Source organism: Natrix helvetica (genome assembly GCF_964273705.1).
Source record: "Natrix helvetica genome assembly, chromosome: 4".
Classification (NCBI taxonomy): domain Eukaryota; kingdom Metazoa; phylum Chordata; class Lepidosauria; order Squamata; family Natricidae; genus Natrix; species Natrix helvetica.
The window spans coordinates 65040108-65061697 of NC_138550.1; the positions used below are offsets into that span (position 1 = coordinate 65040108).

General features: G+C 46.8%; 1 protein-coding gene across 9 annotated transcripts in view; it reads left to right on the plus strand.

The window, feature by feature from the left end:
- Positions 1-7340: 7340 nt before the first annotated feature.
- The window catches only part of TAB3 (TGF-beta activated kinase 1 (MAP3K7) binding protein 3), a 47026-nt gene continuing 32776 nt past the window's right edge, over positions 7341-21590 (plus strand). For 3 of the 9 annotated variants that reach the window (XR_014175352.1, XM_081952738.1, XM_081952742.1), the window contains exons 1-3: positions 7341-7562; positions 11572-11764; positions 13837-15280. Coding sequence is in view for 8 of the 9 variants with exons in the window: in XM_081952738.1 (XP_081808864.1) it covers positions 11663-11764; positions 13837-15280 (1546 nt within the window). In the remaining variant the exon portion in view is untranslated. Of the gene's footprint in view, positions 7563-7772; positions 7869-8116; positions 8428-11571; positions 11765-13819; positions 15281-21590 lie in introns of those variants that run through there. The other 6 variants (XM_081952739.1, XM_081952740.1, XM_081952737.1 and 3 more) reach the window with 5 other exon arrangements.

Sequence of the window (21590 nt, forward strand, 5' to 3'; positions counted from 1 at the left end):
CTAGTTTGTGTTCCTGTCAGTTCTTGTTAAATAAACAACGTTGCGTTATATTCGTCTCTGTCTCCTCATTCGAGACCACAACACTGGCGACGAGGACGGGCGACGTGGAACCCTACACTGTGCCTCCAATGGCTTCTAACGCTGCCTTTTCGCCGTTCCGGCCAGAGGCTGAGGCTTGGGAAGCTTTTCTCGAGAGGTTCGATTGCTTCCTCATAGCCCACGATCTCGTCAGCCTCTCCCAGGAACGAAAGCGCGGCATCTTCTTGAACTACTGCGGGAGGGAGATGTTCGCCACTGCGAGGGCTCTCGCTGCTCCCGATCCTGCCAATTCGCTGCCCTGGGACGAACTCCTGGCTCGCCTCAAGCAACACTACGAGCCCGCCCCGTCTCGTTTCGCCCGGCGGCGATATTTCCGCCGGTGCATTCAAAAGGAGGGCCAAACCATTGCCCAGTACGTGGCCGCTCTCCGCGCTGAGGCAAGTCTCTGTGAATTCAGTGACTTGGAGGACGCGCTGCTAGAACAATTTATCTATGGGCTCCGAGACATAAAACTCCATCGCCGCATCCTAGCTAGACCTGAGTTAACCTTGAAGATCGCGGTCGATGATGCCAGGGCTTATGAAATGGCTGATCAATCCACACCTGATTTCAGCCACCTCAGTCAGCACCCGCATGCCGCTTACTTGCCGCCCGCTCCCTACGCGGCACCTTCTTCTGCCTACGCGCCATCTACCGCTTCTACGTTCCACGCTGAGGTAGACCAAACCGCCGACCGCCTCCAAACCCTCTCCACCCGTGATGGACGCCAGTGCCTCAGTTGTGGCGGCCGCCACCAACGCTCCCAATGCAGGTTCCGGCAAGCCCTCTGCCACCAATGCGGCAGGAAGGGCCACCTCGCTGCAGTTTGCCGTTCCGGCCAACAGGACCGCCGCAGCCCTCTACCTCAGCCTCCTCCGCCCCGTCAGCCACCTTCTATGGCTTCCCGCCATCAGCACTCCCTCTCCGTGGGGGACCCAGCTGAAGCCTACCCTGAATGGCTTGTAGACTCGGCCTCCTCAACTTTGGAGGGCCGAGGTAAGCTGCACCTCCAAATCTCCATTGAGGGGGTTCCCTGCCCTATGGAGGTGGACACAGGGTCGGCCCGATCCGTAATGTCATGGGCCACCCTTAGCTCCTTACTACCCTGGGTCAAACCTCACCATTTACAACCCCCTGACTGCCGCTTGCGCGACTATCAGGGAAATGTCATAGACCTAATGGGCTGCCGACCTTTTCACGTCTCTTTCGGCTCTCGCAAGGCACAGCTTCCCTTACTAATTGTAAAAAACCCCCTCGCCTCCCTTCTAGGACTGGACTGGTTTAAGGCCCTCAGCCTTTCTATTGCTGGGGTTAACTCTCTTTCACCCCTCCCTCCTGTTTCCCCGCCCTCTATCTCCTCCCTCCTTTCCGAATTCTCCGATGTATTTTCCCCCTCTTTAGGCTGCTATACAGGCTCTCCTATCTCCCTCAACCTCGACCCCTCGGTTCCTCCAATCCGCCTGAAGGCCCGCCGGCTTCCATTTGCTTTAAAAGCAAAAGTCGACGCCGAACTGGACAAACTAATTGGCCAGGGCATTTTAGAACCCGTTGATTTCTCCCCCTGGGAGACCCCCATAGTCGTGCCTTTGAAGTCCGACGGATCTATTAGGATCTGCGCGGACTTCAAATCCACACTTAACAAAGCCCTCCAATCACACCCCTACCCTGTGCCAGTTGTGCAGCACGTCCTGCACACTCTGGGCCAGGGTCGCATCTTCGCAAAGCTGGACCTCGCGCAGGCGTACCAGCAGCTGCCTGTCGACGAATCCACCGCGCTTGCGCAGACTATCGTAACTCACCGCGGCGCATTCAAATGCCGCCGCCTTCAGTTTGGCGTGAGCGTGGCCCCCGGCATTTTCCAGGGACTCATGGAGCGTTTGCTCCATGGCATTCCCGGGGTCACGCCCTATTTTGATGTTCTAATTGCCGCCCCCAACCAATTAGAACTCATCAAAACCCTGCGCCTGGTCCTGCAACAGTTTCGTGCCGCCGGCCTGCACCTCAAACCTTCCAAATGCCAGCTCGGCGTTCCCTCTGTCACCTTCCTCGGCTTCCTGATCGATGCCAACGGCATCCACCCTGACCCATCAAAGGTCGAAGCCATTCTCTCCGCCCCCACTCCTTCCAGCAAAGTGGAGCTCCAAGCCTTCCTTGGCCTCCTAAATTTCTACTCCTCTTTTATTCCCCACAAAGCTTCCCTGGCCGAACCCCTTCACCGCTTGCTTGACTCTTCCTCTCCATGGGTCTGGTCCAGCCGCGAGGCGCATGCGCTCGCAGCTGTCAAGCGCTCGCTCACTGCCCCACCAGTCCTCGCCCAGTATGACGAGCGCTTACCTCTAACCCTGGCCTGCGACGCTTCCCCCTTTGGGGTCGGGGCTGTTCTTAGCCATTCTTACCCTGATGGCTCTGAAGCGCCCATAGCCTTTTACTCCCGCACCTTATCCAGAACTGAGCGAAATTACAGCCAGCTGGATAAGGAGGCTCTTGCTGCCGTTGCGGGAGTAAAACGTTTTCATTATTACTTATATGGCCGCCCCTTCTCCCTGATCACCGATCACAAGCCCCTACTAGGCATTATCGCAGGGGACCGTCCCACGCCCCCCATTCTTTCCCCCCGCATGTCCCGTTGGGCAGAATTCCTATCGTCCTATTCCTACACATTGTCCTACCGGCCTGGCGGCCACATCGCTCACGCTGACGCGTTGAGCCGCTGCCCTCTGCCTCTTCCTGTCACTGATCCAGCCCCTGTCCACTCTATTAACCTCCTGGCCGACCTCTCCCTACCGATGTCCGTTTTGGACATCGCTCAGGCCTCCCGAACTGACCCCATCCTGCACCGTGCCATGACCGCTGTCACTCGGGGCTGGTCTGCTGTCTCCAATGATCCCCAACTCTCCCCCTTTTTCCGCCGCCGCCTGGAGCTTTCCATCATGCAGGATTGCCTCCTGTGGGGAAACCGCGTGGTTGTCCCCTCTTCCCTGCGGCCAGCTGTCCTGTCTCGCCTCCATGACGGCCACCCTGGCATAGTCCGGATGAAAAGCCTCGGCCGCGGCTATGTCTGGTGGCCGTCCATGGATGCGGACATCGCCGCCTACGTCCAACGCTGCACCCCTTGCCAGCAGGTGCGCTCCGCGCCACCTTCTTCCCCACCTAGGGAGTGGGAACTCCCTATGGGCCCGTGGAGCCGACTCCACGTCGACTTCATGCGGCCCATTGAGGGCCGCCTCTTCTTCCTCCTGGTGGATGCCTGGTCGAAGTGGGTTGAGCTGTTTCCTATGCCCAGCTCAACCTCTTCGGCCACTATCCGCATCTTAGACTCCCTATTTAACACCCATGGCCTTCCGGACGTTATCGTTTCCGATAACGGGCCCCAATTTTCCTCCACCGAATTCCAGTCCTACCTTGCCTCCCTGGGCATCCGCCATGCCCCGGTTGCCCCCTACCACCCTGCGGGCAACGGCCTTGCCGAACGTGCGGTTCGTTCCGCTAAAGAAGCCCTGGCCCGTATGGCCACCCTTCCCTGGCCGTCCCGCATCTCCACCTACCTCCGCTCCCAGCACTCCACCCCTTGCCCCGCCACGGGCAAAAGCCCTGCTGAGCTATTGCTGGGTCGTCGTATTCGTTCCCTCCTAGACCATTTCCACCCTCTCTACCACCCTTCCTTCCCTGTCGTTCCCCCCCCTCCCAGGTCTTTTCTGGTGGGTGAGGGGATATTTGCTCGCAATTACACCGGCGAGCCAAAGTGGCTACCTGGCAGAGTGACTGACATCACGGGGCCCTGTTCTTACAGGGTCCTCCTCGATGATGGCAGACATTGGCGGCGGCACATAAGCCAGTTGCGTCGGCGACCGGAGGGACCTGAACACAACACACCTGCAGAAAAGCAACCAGGCCCTAACGACGACGCCTGCCGGCTCGACCGTCCACACGCCACTAGCTCCGACCTCGCAACAGCCCCTCCCGGTGCGCTGGCTCACTTACCATTGGCCGTCGGTGCATTGCCGGGAGGAAGACCCATCCAGGACGCTGCCAGGCCTGTTCGCCACAAGAGCGGAGCCGACACTCCACCTCCCCTGGGCGAGGCGCCATCTTCTTTGAGACGCTCCCAGCGCGTGCGCAGGCGTCCGTCGTACTTAGACGATTACGCCTGCGCAATCCAGGGGAAAGGGGTGTTGTGTACCGGTGAGCCTGGCCAGCAGAGGGCAGTCGAGAGTAGGGCTCCTCTGATTGGCCCAGGCGCACCGGCCAGCCGGCGGGAGAAATACTTTGTCCCTATTGGTTCGTCGTCTGACAGCTCCTGGTATAAATAGCTGTCAGACGACTAGTTTGTGTTCCTGTCAGTTCTTGTTAAATAAACAACGTTGCGTTATATTCGTCTCTGTCTCCTCATTCGAGACCACAACACAAAGGAGACAAAAGGATCTCATCACCACAATGCCAGGATGAGCAGCCAATGTAAACATGACACCAGGAACCAATAGAATGCTTGTACATTTGGAAGTATGACCAAATATGGCAGTGTTAAACCTATTACAGGAAGTATGACCAAATATGGTAGTGTTAAACCTATTACAGGAAGTATGACCAAATATGGTAGTGTTAAACCTATTACAGGAAGTATGACCAAATATGGTAGTGTCAAACCTATGTGTAATTGTAGTATGTACCCTTTACTCCGTCCTTCCTTGTTTACCAATAAAAGAGGTCCCCAGAGGCAACTCTGGGCGCGGCTTCATCCCGAGGAATCCTGTGTGGTGTCTTCACTCTCCATCTCATGAAATCGGCCCCCGGAGAAGGCCTCTGGCCCAACCGGGAAGATTGAGCCCCAGTTTTCCACATTTAAAGACGACCATGCTGGGGTTGCTGGGGATCGGAGTTCACCACGACCTGCTGCACTACCTGTGTCTTCACTTTTACCTTCTCTGTGCCTTCTTGGCTTTGGGTTGGGCAGGCCCCCTTGCTGCTGACATGGGTTGTGGGACCGTGCAGCTGCTTGTTGGCAGCATGAAACATGAACAAAGGAAGTAAAAACAGATAAATGGGAACAGTAAGACAGGGATGGTAGGCACACTGGTGTGCTTATGACACCCCCTTTATGTACCTCTTAAGAATGGGGTGAGATCCAAAGTACACAGTTTGAGATTAAAGCTGTGAGGGTTTGAGGTTGTAACAATGGAGTCGGGTAGAGCATTCCAGGTGTTGACCATTCTGTTGCTGAAGTCATATTTTCTGCACTCAAGTATGAAGCAGTTTACCTTGAGAATGTATCAATTGTTTGCCCGTGCAGAGGTGGGTTCCTACTGGTTCAGCCTGGTTTGGCCGAGTAAATAGTAACTCAGCCTGCCATGCCCCCGAATCAGTTCTATCGTTGGCGCCGCTGCCTTGAATTTTGGTTCTGCGCATGCGCAGAACAATCTTTATGGCCAAAATGTAATTTTTCCCCTTTTCTGACATTATGCGTATGCACAGACCTTTTTAGGTGCAAATGTGCACACACACGGAGAACAGGCAGTAATGCCGGCAGCAACCCACCCCTGTGCCCATGTATTATTGTGAATAATTATTCTCTCCTCATGGCTGCTGTCTTCCCCGCTCTCACTTTGGATTGGATTACTTTAATGAACAATGTTAAGTTGGTTGAAGAAAACATAATTTTCTTCTTGGTCCTTAATGAATTTACCAAAATTTCTAATAAAATGTTTTTTGTTTATTGATTTATCTAGTTTTGAGGCCACTCTACTCAAAAGTGTGAGTAGTTTCAGATCAAGAGATCACATATAAAAAGAAAATAATGACTGATTGGAAGAATAATACAACCTGCTATAAACCAAACCTAACTAAAGGAGGCTTCACGAGGACTCTGGGAGATCAGCTTTTAGTAATTTCTTGAACATCATAATGGTGAAAGTTGCATATGCTTAAACTAACAGGAACAGGAATTTCATTAATCAAGATTTTTGCTAATCAGTGTCCTGGATTTGGGGAGAATATTTTCAACTTCCACATTGTAGAACATGTATTGGTTTCATATGTGCAAAATATTTCTGAATAAGATAATTGGTACAATTGGAGATTTTGATTTAAGAAAAGAATTTTGTATTAAAACACAATGTGCAGAATTTATTAACTGAACAGTGGGCTATATGGGTGGTTATAAATTTTCTATATTTTATGAAACTGATTGTTCTGAGGGGAAAACAGTAACAGAAAATGCAATTAGCTCTTATTTAAGTCGGTATCCATATTTTACAGGCCCATCTCTTTTCATTTTCTCTAAAACATTTCATAGGTGATGCAGTACATCATAGAACATATATGATTAAAAGTACCCTTAGATTGGCAGACTAAAATTAGGATTGGAAACAGTCATCCACCCTCCGTTACACCAGTCTCACTGAACTATTTTGAACTGTAGCCACTCCCGCCTAGAATTTCACTCTCGCGATGCTTTTTCACTGCGATTGTGAGAAATATAAGAGTGTACAGTCGCATTGACTTTCGAGTTTCTTAGTTGATTTGTTTTCTTTTAAGAATACCTGTTACAGCGCTGTTCACGAACTCTTGAGTACACGAAGAAACATGAATATTAGAGCAAAGCAGTTTAAACTACATAAAAATAAAAAAGGAAAACTTGCTTTGCTTGCTTTTTTCCTTCAGAATTCGTACTTTGGGAGCAGTGACTTCCTACAGCTGTGTGGAAAAAGAAAATTTTGCTATGTAGTTTTTAAATGAGCAATACTTTTAAAAATATTTTTCTTGTGACTCAGAATGCTGGATAAATACAAATGTCTAGAAATTCCAAAAAAAATCTTGTATTCGTTTAACCTGCAAAACATGTTTCAATTTGATGCTGCAGATTAACTCGCCTATCCAAACTGCGCTTACAATTATTTAAAACACACACATACACAAGAAGTTTTGCCAGAAAAAAAAAACAGAATTTCGGCAGAAAAAAACAGAATTTCAGGCTTCTTTTCTCGACCACCGTTAGCTACAAGCAGGGACAAAGCCTGAACACAATCCTTTGTCTAGCATCGCTGAGTTCCACCATTCCTTCCTCACACACCGGCAATCGCTAGCTACGGTGTCAGAAATCACGGCTGTGGGGAGTTCTTGAAGATTTTATTTTAAGTCTCTGAAAAGGAGGCCGAGAAACTCGGCTAGGCTCCTCCTCCTGATTCCTCTGCCTCGCGCGGCCCGGACTGGGCGGGGCCAAGCTGGATCCCAGAAACGCTTCCCGACCGTGCCCAGCGCTCTGGCCCACCCCTTCCCTCCGCCCCCCGCCGTTACCACCCGGAGACGCCCCCTCGCCGCACGCAGACGGGAAAGGGGGGGCCGTCCCACCCCCCGCGAAGCCAGGGGGCTTGGCCGCCTCAGCTGCCCCCGCGCAAGGGGGGCGATTAGGTGGGAATCGTGAGATGTTTGTGCTGGAAGCGGGCCCCCCGCGAGCGGTGAGAGAGCGAAAGGCCCGGGGAGACCTCGGCGTAGGTCTCTCCGCCTGTGTGGCGCGCGCGCGCACGTAACGATTGGGTAAAGCTGACAAGCGGAGGCGAAGGAAGAAGTGGGTGGGGTGGGACTGGCTTGCTTGGCGCCTATTCAGTGGGAAGTATCCTGGAGAGGTCAAAGCAGCAAAGGGCTTGGGGTGGGGTCGTTGGGGTAAGAGTGAGGGCGGGGTTATTATAAAGGAAGTTGTACACCCTTATGCACAAAAGCGTACACGCAAGAAAAGGCAGCTGTAGCACAAGAGTAACTACCCTGCATTAAAATCTTGCATGGAGAGGATATTAAAGGTAGCAGGAGGCTTGGAAGCAAATAGAATAAACGAAATGAAACGATCAATTTCATCTACTAGTTTTACAAATGATTCCAATTCTGGTATTTCTAGAGAGGCACTGGTTGTATAAGAAGGATCACCTTTAACCAAGCCAGATGATTGACAGATAATTACTCCTTGAGGCCTATAATTAAGAGTCCTATGATTTAAACTGCTTTCTACCACCCTCACTTTAGATGATTTTCTTGGATTGGATCTTTTGGAATCTAGTTCTCAACTCATTACAGTATTTCAGTTGGATAGAAAGGCAAAATTCTTTCTATATCTGAACACATTTCCAAACTTTTGGTCTGTTTTGGAGTTTGTGATTGGGTTGCTTAGAATAGGACACACCTATTCATGCATTTGTAAAATGGAGATGTGATAATGCCACTACTAAAGCCTTGAAACTGTTGTATTTGAAAGTTTAATTGTTGCTGCTTCCTTTGGAATGTGCTCTCAACATAATCACTGCAGTATGATACTGCTGCTTTGATTTGGCAGCTTTGGAAATAGAGATCTCAAGTGAAAGCAAGGTTTGCTGTATAGATTTTTGCTGAATTCTAAATAATTTTGATTATTCCTTTATTGTTTGCTAGAGCACGCCAATTCAGAGTAGATTAGACTGAAAACTAAACAATGTTTTTTGTAATGCCTTTATATTTGTGGTATTCTGGATCCTATTCCTAATTATGTATTCTGTTATCTCATAATTAAAACAGCAGGGTAACCTTATTGCATGAGGAACTGAGGGTATAGAGAACCTGTTCCACCATAGAGGGCAGTCTGTATTCTGTAGTTTTGGGGCTCTTTTTTCATCTTAAGCTTTGCAATATATAGATATGTAAACTTTATCTACCCCTACATATTTATGTTCTTTATATATGGTGAAAGTAGAAATTAAACATGTAATGCTAATTTGTTACTGTAGTAATGCACTGCTTTTTACGTAAAATGTTTAAATAGGAAAACAAGCAGTATTTTCAGTTTCTTAATTGACTAGTTCTTGTCTTGAAAAATACTTATTTTTTTCTTCTTTCCTTAAATAGTATTTTATAAAACAAGATGGACAGACAAATAAAAATCTTGTGTTATGATATTTGCTTACTATCATAAAATTAAAATGTACGCATTTGACATTTGAGAATTAGTTGGTGTATCAGTTAAGGTATCTGGTTATAAAACCAGGGAAATAAGAGTTTCTTTAGGCATGAAGCTTGGTGACTTGGCGACAGTTACCCTTTTTCAGCTCCAATAAAACAACTGTGAACCATTTCCAAAATATTGCCAAGAAAACTGCATTTAGCAAACATTAGCTGGAATTATAACTGTATTTTATAGTGGAAATCTATTAATTGACAGAGTAATGTGATTCCTTCAGCAGATGTAATGGAACAATAGGCGGTTTTTAAAAAGAACTTTCAGTAAATACCATATGGATATTATGTAAACTCAATACCGGTAGATTTATCAGTGACTATTAATATCAAGTCACGGACCCCTTATGTTCAGAAAGAGTATACCTCAAGTATTCAGATGCTGGGACAAACGGAGTGACTGCTATCAACTCAAAGTGCTTCTGAATAACTTGGAGCTCTTCGTTGATTGAGACTATAGTGCAAGGTTTTATAATTAGACCCAACATTGGCATTAGTACTACAGGTAGTCCTTGACTTATGACCACAATTGAGCTCAGAATTTCTGTTGCTAAGTGAGACATTTGTTAAGTGAATTGTGCCCCATTTTATGACCTTTCTTGCCACATTCTTTAAGGGAATCACTGCAGTTGTTAGTATCACAGTTGTTGAATCTGGCTTACCCATTCACTTTGCTTGTCAGTTCCATGTCAAGTGGTCTGGGGGTCCCTCCTTGACCATCACGGATTTTGATGAAATTTTGTGTGAACATGCACATATGTTCCCAATGAACATTGGTAAAGTGTTACGTGTGCCAATGCAATACTTGCGGAAATATAGTCATTTGTTTGACCCCATACCGCAGCCCTCTACAGTATGATTCTGATGTTCCAGCAACTTTGAGACATAATATCTCTGGCGATATTTTGTTGAGAGAAGCAAAACTTGGCCATCTTGTACAACTTTTTGTGCTCTTAATGTCTTAATAAAAACATTCTCATGAGCGATCTCCATCTAGATAATTTGGAACAAAGTTGGCCGAAAATATTGCGGCTCGGAAAAAAAGTTAAAGTTTGGCTTTTTATATCTCTGGAAGGAAAGGTATGATAAACGTGAAACTTTGTGTGTAATAACTTGGCAACACAAGGTTTTCTAATATAAAATTTCATTCTTCTATTGCTTTCCAATAGTTTACAAATTGAGGGTAAAATTGACATTTTTTGTAAAAACACCAAAAATAATTTTCACTTTTACACTTTCTGGAAATTCTGTTAAATCATTCTTATTAGAAAGAGCACATTTCAAACCCTCTAAAAAAGTAGAGTTGGTTTTTCACTGATGACCTATAAAGCCCTAAAAACAGGGAGAAAGTTGAAGACGTTGCTATGACAAAGTCACATGCATTCTATTATTTCTGGGAATTGATCCTGTCAACCTGACAATGTAACTAAAAGCGCTGGAAGCACGCAAATAAGTTGTAGTTCTGGAACCCAACAGGCATCTTGTCTTTCAGGCCAATAAAATGAATGAGCAGGGATTTGTGGATGCATGTTACCAATGCATCATTTTGTTCAATCAGAATTTCCACAATGTTGCCTACCCACCATTTTTTGTTATAAATGCAGGCACCATAACCGGGAAATATGTTGGCCAATTTTAAATTCAGATCAACGGTATTGGACATTTTGGCCACAAAATTAATCATGTCATTTGAAACTTTGTTGAAAAATTGAATTTGAATCAACTGGCATAAACTGGTGATGATCTCTTGTGCCAGCTATTGTGCTGCTAACTTTCCATCTTTCTTCTTGCAGCATCCTGCTTTCTTCAATTTCTTCTTAATCAATTGAACATATTTTTATAATACTGGACTTGAAAACCAGATATATACTTGCAATAGTTTTCCTATAAGATAATTGTAATGTCATAAAATTCCACATTTGAACATTGATGAATTCAATAATTACCTATTGATGTTTATCTTTTTGATAGTAAAAAAAATGCACATTGATATGAGACATGGATAATGGTCTGGAAAGAATCAACATTAAACTATTACATAGTTGTGGACAGTGTTTGGCTTCAAGTTTTAGTGACCACGATCTAGAGAACAGATTTCCTAATGTTACACCAATGTTACTGGCATCTTCAAAAAAACCCACAACCTTTTATCCTTGTTAATTTCAGATCATGGACTTTGTAAAGAGAAGTCTGGTTCAAATGTTCATATTAAAAGATGTATAATATGAGAAGTTAGTGTCCATCTAGACGTCCCGACTCTATCCTGCATTAAGGGTCATAGAAAGGGAGAGTCAGCCCGTTTTTGAGACGAGAAGAGGAAAAAAGCTTTAGATGTAATTTTGCTGTGAGAATTGTAAATATCCACTTTAGATATGTTTTGTTTGTGAGGATTCATTGTGGCATTAAAGGTGGATAAGAGTTCGTAACCTAGGTTGAAATGCCTATTGAAGTTTTAGTATGTTGTTTGGTATCATTTTTATTTATTATGTTAATTTTCTCATTTTATTATCTTTCTTTTTGTAGAAAATGTGTGAAGCATCCAAAGATCATAATTGCTGGAAAGTTTGTTGACTGCTATTTCTTGAAAGACCTGAAACTTAAACATCAATCTGGCATGGCACAGGGAAACCAGCAGTTAGATATGCAGGTACTCCATGACCTCCGCCAACGTTTTCCTGAGATTCCTGAAAGTGTGGTGTCTCAATGCATGCGCCAGGTAGGTGTTGGTTGCCCCAACAGTAGTTTCTCTTTGAAGTAGTAGATAAAGGTAACCAAACAAGATGCCAGGATAACTTTTCAGAAACAAAAAAAGAGTATGGAAAAAACTGGGACATTGCTTTATAGGAGATGAGAATAAAAATAAATATAGTAAAAGTTGGTTATTTTAGCAAATTTTCATTTATCTTGTGCTTTTAGGAAACAGTTTGCTTCCTTCACCTTTCTTTTCTTTTTTCTTTTACAAATGAAATAGTTCTATTAGGCTCCATTTAATTAAAAATAAAAGTATAACTAAATAGCATGGGCATAGCTAGAAATTTATATCCTACTAAAATCAGTGGGGGATAAATTCATTCTTAAATTCTAAATCTTCAAGATTGGTAGAAGCACCTTGATATGTTCAGCTTTTGTTGTTGAAAGTACTTTCCATCCTATATTTTCTTCCTATACAATTTATTTTCTTCCATTATTAGTTTCATTTACATTGATGAAATGGAATATTGTACACAGAATACAAAATTCCTTGTGGGAAAAAAAGAATTATTCTGTAGAAAACCCGAGCCTTAAAAAGATAGGTATTTCAATTTCTACATGTATCTCCCATATCTGTTTTACTACTTATCTCAAGCTGCAATAGAAGGAGTAGTTAAACATTCTGGCCCATTCATTGAATAACACAAATTAAATATTCTCGTTTTGGGAAAGCTTTTTAGCTAACAAGATTTGAACACCTGTTTTTACAAATCTTTAGGAAGAATTAATGAGATATTTTGTGATTGCACATATTTCAAAGCTGTAAGAAAGTTTGTCTAGATCAGACATGTGAAACTCAAGGCCCATGGGCCAGAGACGGATGGTGAGGCTCCTCTGGTGGACAAAGCTTTGGGGCTCACCCTGCTCTCACTTTTGTCCCCCGAAGACCTCTGAGTCCCCCCTCCATGCATGCATGGCCCCCCACAGGAGGTAGAGGGCAATGCTGCTGCATGAGGAAGTGCAGAGAAGAAAGTTTCCAGGAAGCAGTTTCCTCCAAGTCTAACTCTTGACTTGACAAATCTGTGAAGAAGAGGAAAGGGAGGTGGGGGAGCTGCACAAGGGGAGTCTGCCCCAGTAAGTCAGCATCCTTACCACGTTACCACGTATGATTGGAAATGGGGATTCCCTTTTGAGAAGGGTCAGCCTCTCTTGTGCAGGACCAGGGAACCCTGCTCTCTTGCCTCCTCCTCTTGCTCTCCAGAGATCTGTCAAGGCAGAAGTTGGACTCAGAGGAAACTGCTTCCTGGAAACTTTCTCCTCCACACTTCCGCATGCAGCAGTGTTGTCCTCTGCTTTGCTGCTTTGCTGCGTGGGGGCACCAGACAGAGAAACACCAACCATGTCTGGGATTGGGAGAAGAACGTCTCTTTTGGTGTGCTCTGCACGCAGGCACGCGTGGACACACACACAGAGCATTCCAAGCTAGGAGACTTTTATTCACACCTGAGCATGCCTGCGCTTGGAGAGAAGGCCCTCTCCTTCCTCTCTGGATAAAAGTCCCCAAACATAGAATACAGTTTGTTTTTTTGTGTGCGTGTGTATGTGCTTGGCTGCCAGCCGTTTGAGGAGGCGAGGAGCTTATGGGGCACCAAATTGTCCCCACGTTGAGTTAGCCAGTGCAACTTGTTCCATCCCAACCTAGCTGTCCTGAATCAACCACGCCCAGTGAGTGGCATTGAGCCGGCCATGACCACCCAGCAACGCCCATCTGGCCGCTGTGAGTCATCATAGTTTTACAATTGGCCCTTTGAGGGCAACCATAATGCTGATGCAGCCCTCAATGAAATTGAGATTGACACCCCTGATCTAGATGGTGATTGACAGATAATGCTTGTAATCTTTGTGGAGGGTTTCTTACATCTTGAAAGATTTGTTTATACATATATGACTCTTCATAAGCAAATTTAAGTTAGTTAAAATTATAAGTTTAAGTTATAACCTAACGTAACAATCTTAGCAAATATAATACTGAAGAGTAAAACAGATTGTTATACTATAGTTTCTAAAACTTGCTCCATAGAATGTTATTTCTTCTAGAATAACAACAATCTTGATGCTTGTTGTCGAATTCTTGCACAAGAGAGCAACAAATACCTATATATGGAGTATCACAGCCCAGATGACACCCGAATAAACAGGAATCGTCTTCTGCATATTAACCTTGGCATCCATCCTCATGCTAACTATGGAGGGGATGGACCTCAACTTAATGGTGGTCGTACACTGGTACATAGTTCAAGTGATGGACATATTGATCCACAGTGCACCCCAGGCAAACAGCTGATCTGTTTAGTCCAAGAACCACATTCTGCTCCTGCTGTTGTAGCAGCTTCTCCAAACTATAATCCTTTTTTTATGAATGATCAGAATAGAAATGCAGCTACTCCTCCTCCACAGACACCTCAGCAGTCTTCCCCCATACAGCCTGGAATGAATACATCTATGCAAAGCCCTCCTCCTCCATATATGCATATACCTCGGTACAGCACAAATCCTATAACTGTTACAGTTTCACAAAATCTCCCTTCTGGGCAGCCTTTACCCAGAGCTTTACAAATTCTTCCTCAAATTCAAAGTAGTACTTACGGAAGTCCTGGATCACTCTATATTAGGCAGACAACTCAAGGTTCTTCAGGACGACAGACTCCTACTCAAAGTGCACAGTGGCATTCGTCACCACCAGGTGCAGGTCCACATTATAGTCCACATCCATTACCTGTCTATCCACACCAACAGAGCTATCAACCTTCTCAATATTCTCCCAAGCAGCCCCAAATTCCTCAGTCTCCTTTTCGATCACCACCTGCTTCCCAGTGTCCTTCTCCTTTTGGATCACCTCAGCATCAAGTTCAGCCCAGCCATTTAGGACATCAAAGTTCCCATGTATTTATGCCTCCTAGTTCTTCAACTGTGTTACCCCATCCATATCAACAAACACCACAGACATATCAAAAACCAAGTGGACACTCAGTATCTTATCTCCCATATGGTGGATCTACTTTATCTAAAGGCTCCGTGAACAAAATAGAAATTACTGTTGAATCACCACAAAGACCTGGGACTACACTTAATAGGAGCCCTTCACCAGTAAGTAATCAGCCATCCCAATGGAATCAGCACCAACTATATACACCTGCAACTCCTTCAAGTTCCCCTTCCAGAAGTATAGCAGGTCAACCTAAACCGCCTTATAGTGTTAATCCTGTATATATAACATATACACAACCAGTTAGACCTTCAGGTGTTCTTACACAGTCCCCTCGTGTAATGGTATCTCAGCCAAATCCAGCAGTTTTTAAAATCACAGTAGGTCGAGCTCCTGCTGAGAATCTTCTAAATTTAGTGGACCAAGAAGAACATTCTGCAGCACCAGAACCTATTCAACCCATTTCAGTTGTACCAGGATCTGGAGGTGAAAGAGGAAGGCATAAGTACCAGAGAAGTTCCAGCTCTGGATCAGATGACTATGCTTATACTCAAGGTAAGATTGATAAGTTTTTTTATTAATAATTCTCAAAATGTTTCCTAAGAATCAAATCATTTGGACTGTGGTTCATCTTAAATAGCTATCTCCCCAAATACAAATATACCTCAAAATGTGTAAGTTAATAAGGATAGGTTAACAAAATAATGTCTGTAATTTTCTCTCAAGGTGAAAGAAACATGCTTATTTTCAATAGAGGTGGAGATAGCATCCATACATGGGTTGACATTGTCCGCCTTCTGATTGGACTGAGTCTGATAAAAGTTAGCTAAGACATGTCCCTTGTTGCTAGCCTTACCCAGCTTTTCGACTCAGTTCACTTCATGGACGGTCGTATCATCGTGTATTTCCTGAGCACTTTGCTGATTTAATGATTGGTTGAAGAATTAATTGATATTGACTTTTTTCCTTATACTGTGAGTGGGACTGGAATAGTATTCTGAGCTGTCAACTTGGGCTGGAGCGTGAGGGCTTAGGCCCATAGCTTGCCCTGTGGGCCATCTGCCTCCCAGGCCCCTAACTAGGCGGAGAGAGCGTAGCGCTCTTGAAAGGTCACTAATTGGACCTCAAAATCCCTGCTTATCTCGGACGGCAAGGAAAGATCGCAGTGCTATTGCGGATCCCTTCGAAAACATGTTTTGACAGCTCCGGAGGCCTTGGGGCATTTTAAATTGCTGTGCAAGGAGCGGCTCCCCTCGCAGCGGCCTCGCTGGAACTTCCCGATCGGCTGCAAGTGAAAGCAGGAGGTGAGACCCTGAATCGGCCCAGCCTTTCTCCCTGCAGCGTTCTGCCCAGAGACTATTGCTTGTAGCAGGACAGCTAGAGAATGTTAAAAAGGGCGCAAAACGCCATTTTGGTTGCTAATTCTCTTTCAAAATGGCAGATGCTGCAATTGCTGTTCCAAATGCTAAGGGAACCGGGGCCCAAGGGCTTGTAATCATGGTGGAGGCTTCCACTTCCCAGGCTGCAGCAGATCCTAAGGAACAACCTGTCCACTTCAACATTGCACATTCCAAACGGAATAAGTCCTCCAAGTCAGTCCCACCTGACAAGGGAGATGGTCTAATTCCTGAGGACAAAAGTTCCAAGGCCTCATCTCGAAGGCATTCCTCTTCTTCCTCAAAAGGGAATACTGTGTCCCAATCTAGCAGCAATATTTCTGTCCAGCCCCTGTTCCCAATAAATACCTCTGGGCTGTGAGGCTATGGCTCTGATCTACAGGGACATCTTTTGCAAGATGCCCAGTTTGGGACAGGGGGCAGCAGGCGTGCAGAGGCTATGTTCACCCTGACAGATGCGGCCTCCACCAGAACTTCCCGGTTCTTCCCTGACCGTGCAAACATACAGGAAGCCATAGCTTCAGCCATTGCCCAAGGCATAGCTGTAGGTCTCCAGCAGAAGACTGGGACTGCTACACCAGCGGCTTCTGTGACTAACGCTGCCCCAGTGCCTCCTGTGACTCATTCTACATCACTGCCAGCTCCACCAGTGGCCTACTCTACATCACTGCCAGCTCCACCAGTGCAGAGGCCCTAGTCATTGGCTAGATCCCAGCGTAGCCAGTTCCCCATCTCTGAAGACGGGGAGATTAAGAATGCAGAGTTTTCTGGCATGAGGCAACACCAGAAAAAACATCATTTTTAGGTTTGTTCCAACCTGCCCACTTCAAGACCTTGCTGACCAAGGCCAAAGCATCTGCTACCTTCACAGCAGGCCGACCTCACGATGCAACATGTGCATCAAGTGGCGGCTTGGGCAGTCTGAGCTTCCACGTCTGAATCTTTCTCGTTCCTGCCTGTTTTGGCTACAGCAGTTTCAACAACGTCTACCTGCAACCGACTTGAGGGCCCATCAAGACCGCAATAAAATAGTGGCTACCATCCAATTTATGGTTACGCCACACTCACTTTGCCTCAAGGGCGATGGCCACCTTGGTTGCCTCCCGCCGTCTGCTTTGGCTCTGCCAGTGGCAGGCGGATATGATGCATAAGTGGCGGCTAGCCTCTGCCCCTTATAAAGGGGGGTCCCTGTTTGGAGAGGCTCTAGAGCCGCTTCTTATTGAGGACAAGCGAAAAATCTTGCCGTCCACTTCCAGAAAGGGGTCTTCACATGCTACTCCATATTTTAGGGGGCAGCCTTTTCGGGCGCAGGATTACAGTACCTCTTTTCGAGGCCATGATTATGGCTCCTATGGCTACAGGGCCCGGGGGGGGTACCACCAGAGGCAGCGCTACCAGAGGGGCAGCCAAGCCAAGAAGCCCTTTTGGGGGCCGGAGGTCATAACTCCCGAAAACCATAGATCCCAAGGGGTCCCCATCTCATTGGGGGGCGGTTGCAGTACTTTGCAGACCAATGGGATGCTACTGCCAGGGACGACTGGGTACGAAGGACCATTAGGTTTGGTCTAGCTCTAGAATTCCTCTCCACTCCCCCGAGTTTCTTTATTCGTTGCCCGATGTCTCGCAACCCGGACAGGCAACCCCTCATGAATTCAGCAATACAACATCTTCTGGACATCAGGGTGGTTCAACCGGTCTGAACAATCAATTAACTCAGAGCTTTTATTCTATTCCTTTTGTTATCCCTAAGGCCTTGGTGGGCTGGAGATTCTAGACCTAAAATGCCTCAACCGGCATATAAAATACTGCCGGTTTAAGATGCACTCATTACAATCTATTCTGGCAGGGGTGAGGGAAGGTGACCTCTTGGTGTCAACTGATCTGATGGAGGCCTACCTTCACATCCTGATTTTGCCCGATCACCAGAAATTCCTAAGATTCTGTTATGGGGGATGACATTACCAGTATACGGCCTTGCCATTCGGCCTCTCTTCTGTCCTCGGGCATTTACTAAAGTGCTGGCAGGGTTGGCCGCGCATCTCAGACTCTGGTCGGTGCGTATCCAATGCTACCTTGATGAACTTATATTATTATCCAGGTCCCTATCTGGAGCAAGGCGTGACCTTGACCTCACAATAGCTTCCTTGGAGGCTCACGGGTCTAGATGGCCCAAGAGCCATCTAGACCCCACTACCCGGATTTCGCATCTAGGGGCGTGGATCGATTCGGTGTCATGTCTTCCTATCGGAGGATAGGCAAGCCAGCATTGTTCAACTGGTTGGGGATGTATTGACCCAGCGTAGGGTCTCCCTGACCACCTTATCACGTTTGCTGGGGAAACTAGTGTCGGCTATTAACATCGTGCCTTGGGCACGCCTCCACACTAGGGATTTTCAGTGGTTTCTCTTACCCTTCCAGAAGGCCCACAGGAATCACTGCTGAAGGTCACTGTTCCAGTGGATGTCCTCCAAACTCTACGTTGGTGGAGATCGACAGCCATCATCAAGGGTTACCACTTCAGGGTGGTTCACAAGGTGACGGTCACCACGGACACCAGCCTCTACGGTTGGGGGACTCATTTACAGCCATAGATGGCCCAGGGACAATGGGACCAGGTGGACAGGACTCATAACATAAACTGGTTAGAGCTCAGAGCCATCCACCTGTTGCTCCAGGACTTCCTCACAAGCATTGTGGGTCAGCATGTACTGTCTTGACGGACAACGTGGCTGCCAAGGCCCGCGTCAACCGTCAGGGCAGCATGAAATGCAAGGACCTCATGAAAGAAGCCATGGAACTTGGCCTCTGGGCAAAGAGGCACCTGGCTTCATTGACCGTGGAACACATCACGGGAGTGGCGAATGTTCGAACCAACTGGCTCAGCCGGGCCAAGGTGGACAATGCGGAATGGTGCCTCCACCCTCGACTCTTCCGTCAAATCTCGGCCCACTTTGGACCTTTTTGTCACCCTGGACAATGCGCAGCTCCCACACTTTTATCCGAGGTTCAGAACACAAGGGGCAGAGGGGACGGACACTCTCAGGTGTTGGTGGCCCCGTCAACTACTTTATGCATTCCCCCGCTGCCCTTGATTCCTTGGGTGTTGCGCAAGGTGATCACTGAACGGGCAAAGGTGATCCTGGTGGTCCTGCATTGGCCGCAACGGCTGTGGTTCGCGGACCTACAGACCCTGTCAGTAGCCAGCCCCTGGAGGATTCCTCAGACTGCAGGTGCCCTCAGCCAGGGATCACTGGAGCATTCAGACCCTCAGTGGCTTCAGCTGACTGCTTGGTGCTTGAGCGGCACTCTCTGAGGGAGCACAGTCGAACTCCAGGGTCATTGGCACTATCCAGGCTTCCAGGAGGCCGTCCACGGTTCCCATATATGATGCCACTTGCCGTATATTCTGCAAGTGGTGCAACAACAAGACCATTTATGCCCCCACTGCATCTGTTCCCCTGGGAGTTTCTCCAAGATGGGTTGGAGAAAGAGCTATTACCCAACACGTTGAGAAGACAGGTAGCAGCTCTGGCTACGATTCTGACTTGGGGGGGACGGACAACCCTTATCACACCACCCGGCCATGAAAAGGTTTCTGAAAGGGGCTGTCAATCTGAGACCACCAGTGGTTCACCACTAACCCACGTGGGACTTTCTCACAGTTTTGTCTGCCCTAACGGACACCCCCTTTGAGCCCATTCGGTCAGTGGAACTACAGTTCCTCTCTTGGAAGGTGGCCTTCCTGGTGGCCATCACTTCCGCCAGGAGAATCTCGGAGCTGCAGGCCCTGTCGTTAAGGGAGGATCTTTGCATCTTCCATACCGACGGTAGTGTTTCGATCCTTACGCCAAAGGTCTCATTGTGGTTCCATAGAGCACAAGAGGTAGTTTTGCCCAACTTCGCCCCTTCTCCTGCTCACCCCTTGGAGAGACGTTGGCACAAGCTGGATGTGCGAAGGGCATTACAGATTTATATCTCTCGCACTTCTGAATTTAGGAGATCCGAATTGTTGTTTGTCTCAGGCTGAGATCCTAGGTAGGAAGGTGTCTGCATCTACCATTGGCAGTTGTATAGACAGGGCATACGCTTCCCAACATCGGGCTGTACCTGAGGGCATAATAGCGCACTCCACCAGAAGTGTGGCTACGACAGCAGCCTGGGCCACCCAGACATCTCTCGAAGAAATCTGCCGGGCAGCCACCTGGGCTTCCCCTTCTCCATTCATTTCAAATTATAAAATTGATAAATTTGCATCTGTGGATGCAGCATTTGGCCAGAAATGGCCTGGTCTTCCAGGCTGTTCATTCTACTGCACCTGTTCCGGATCAGTCTGATACCCTCCCGTAGGGACATGTGGGCTTGGGTATGTCCCATATATGGATGCTGTCTCCACCTCTGTTGAGCAAGGGCATTGGTACTTACCTGATACGCCTCTTCTAATAGGGTGGAGATAGCATCCATCTCCTCCCTCTCTGACTGATCTCGTTGCTATACCATTTAGTGCTATAAGAATGAGTTTACCTGCTATGCATTAGAAAGAGCTCTGTATTCAAAAATTTTTTTGCTGTAAACATGTGGTTCATTTCTCTGGTTTGAGAGGTTTGTTTACTAAAATGTTTGTGCGATGACACGTTGAGTCTGTCTAAGTTCTTCTTTACCGAAAAGCTGGGTAAGGCTAGCAACAAGGGGCGTGTCTTAACTAACTTTTATCAGACTCAGTCCAATCAGAAGGCGGACAATGTCAACCCATGTATGGATGCTATCTCCACCCTATTAGAAGAGGCGTATCAGGTAAGTACCAACACCCTTTTCATTTACACTTTGAACTTGAATGGTGATGAGGTGGGCTTGCTGGATCAGTGTGATATGGTGATAAAAGTATGATAACCTAACCTAACTAGCACAGCACAGCACAGCACAGCACAGATAATATATAATATTGCAAAAATAGTTGTTAATATATTGAGCATCACATAATAGCACAGAATTGAACTGTAAGGCCAGGCCTCTCCCCCTTAATCAAGGAAGTAAAGACTCTTGAAACTTTGCATTTCAAAAGGATCCTTTTATTGAAAAAGAGGTGATAACTGGGCGAAAGCAAAGCAGGATCTGGGGTCCTTAAGGCAATACAATAGGAATAAAAGAAGTTAGAATCCCCTCCCAACCATCTGGTGAGGATTTGGCCAATCCACAGGTGTGAAGATGTTTTTTGTATGAGGCGCTCTGGGAAAGTGATAAGACTTTCTCAGGCTTGCTTCCTGAGTGATGCAGTCCACATTGTACTCCCTCCCCACCCATTCCCCAAAAGGTGAGAAAGTGGCAGACCTCTAGGCGCCAGGATAGAAGTTACAAAGCAATTAAATACATGGTACAGGATATATAGGAAAGAAGGATAGAAAAATCTAGAGGAAGTATAGGGGCCCCCATTCTTCAAGGGAAGACTTGAAGGATGGCGGATTCACGGATTT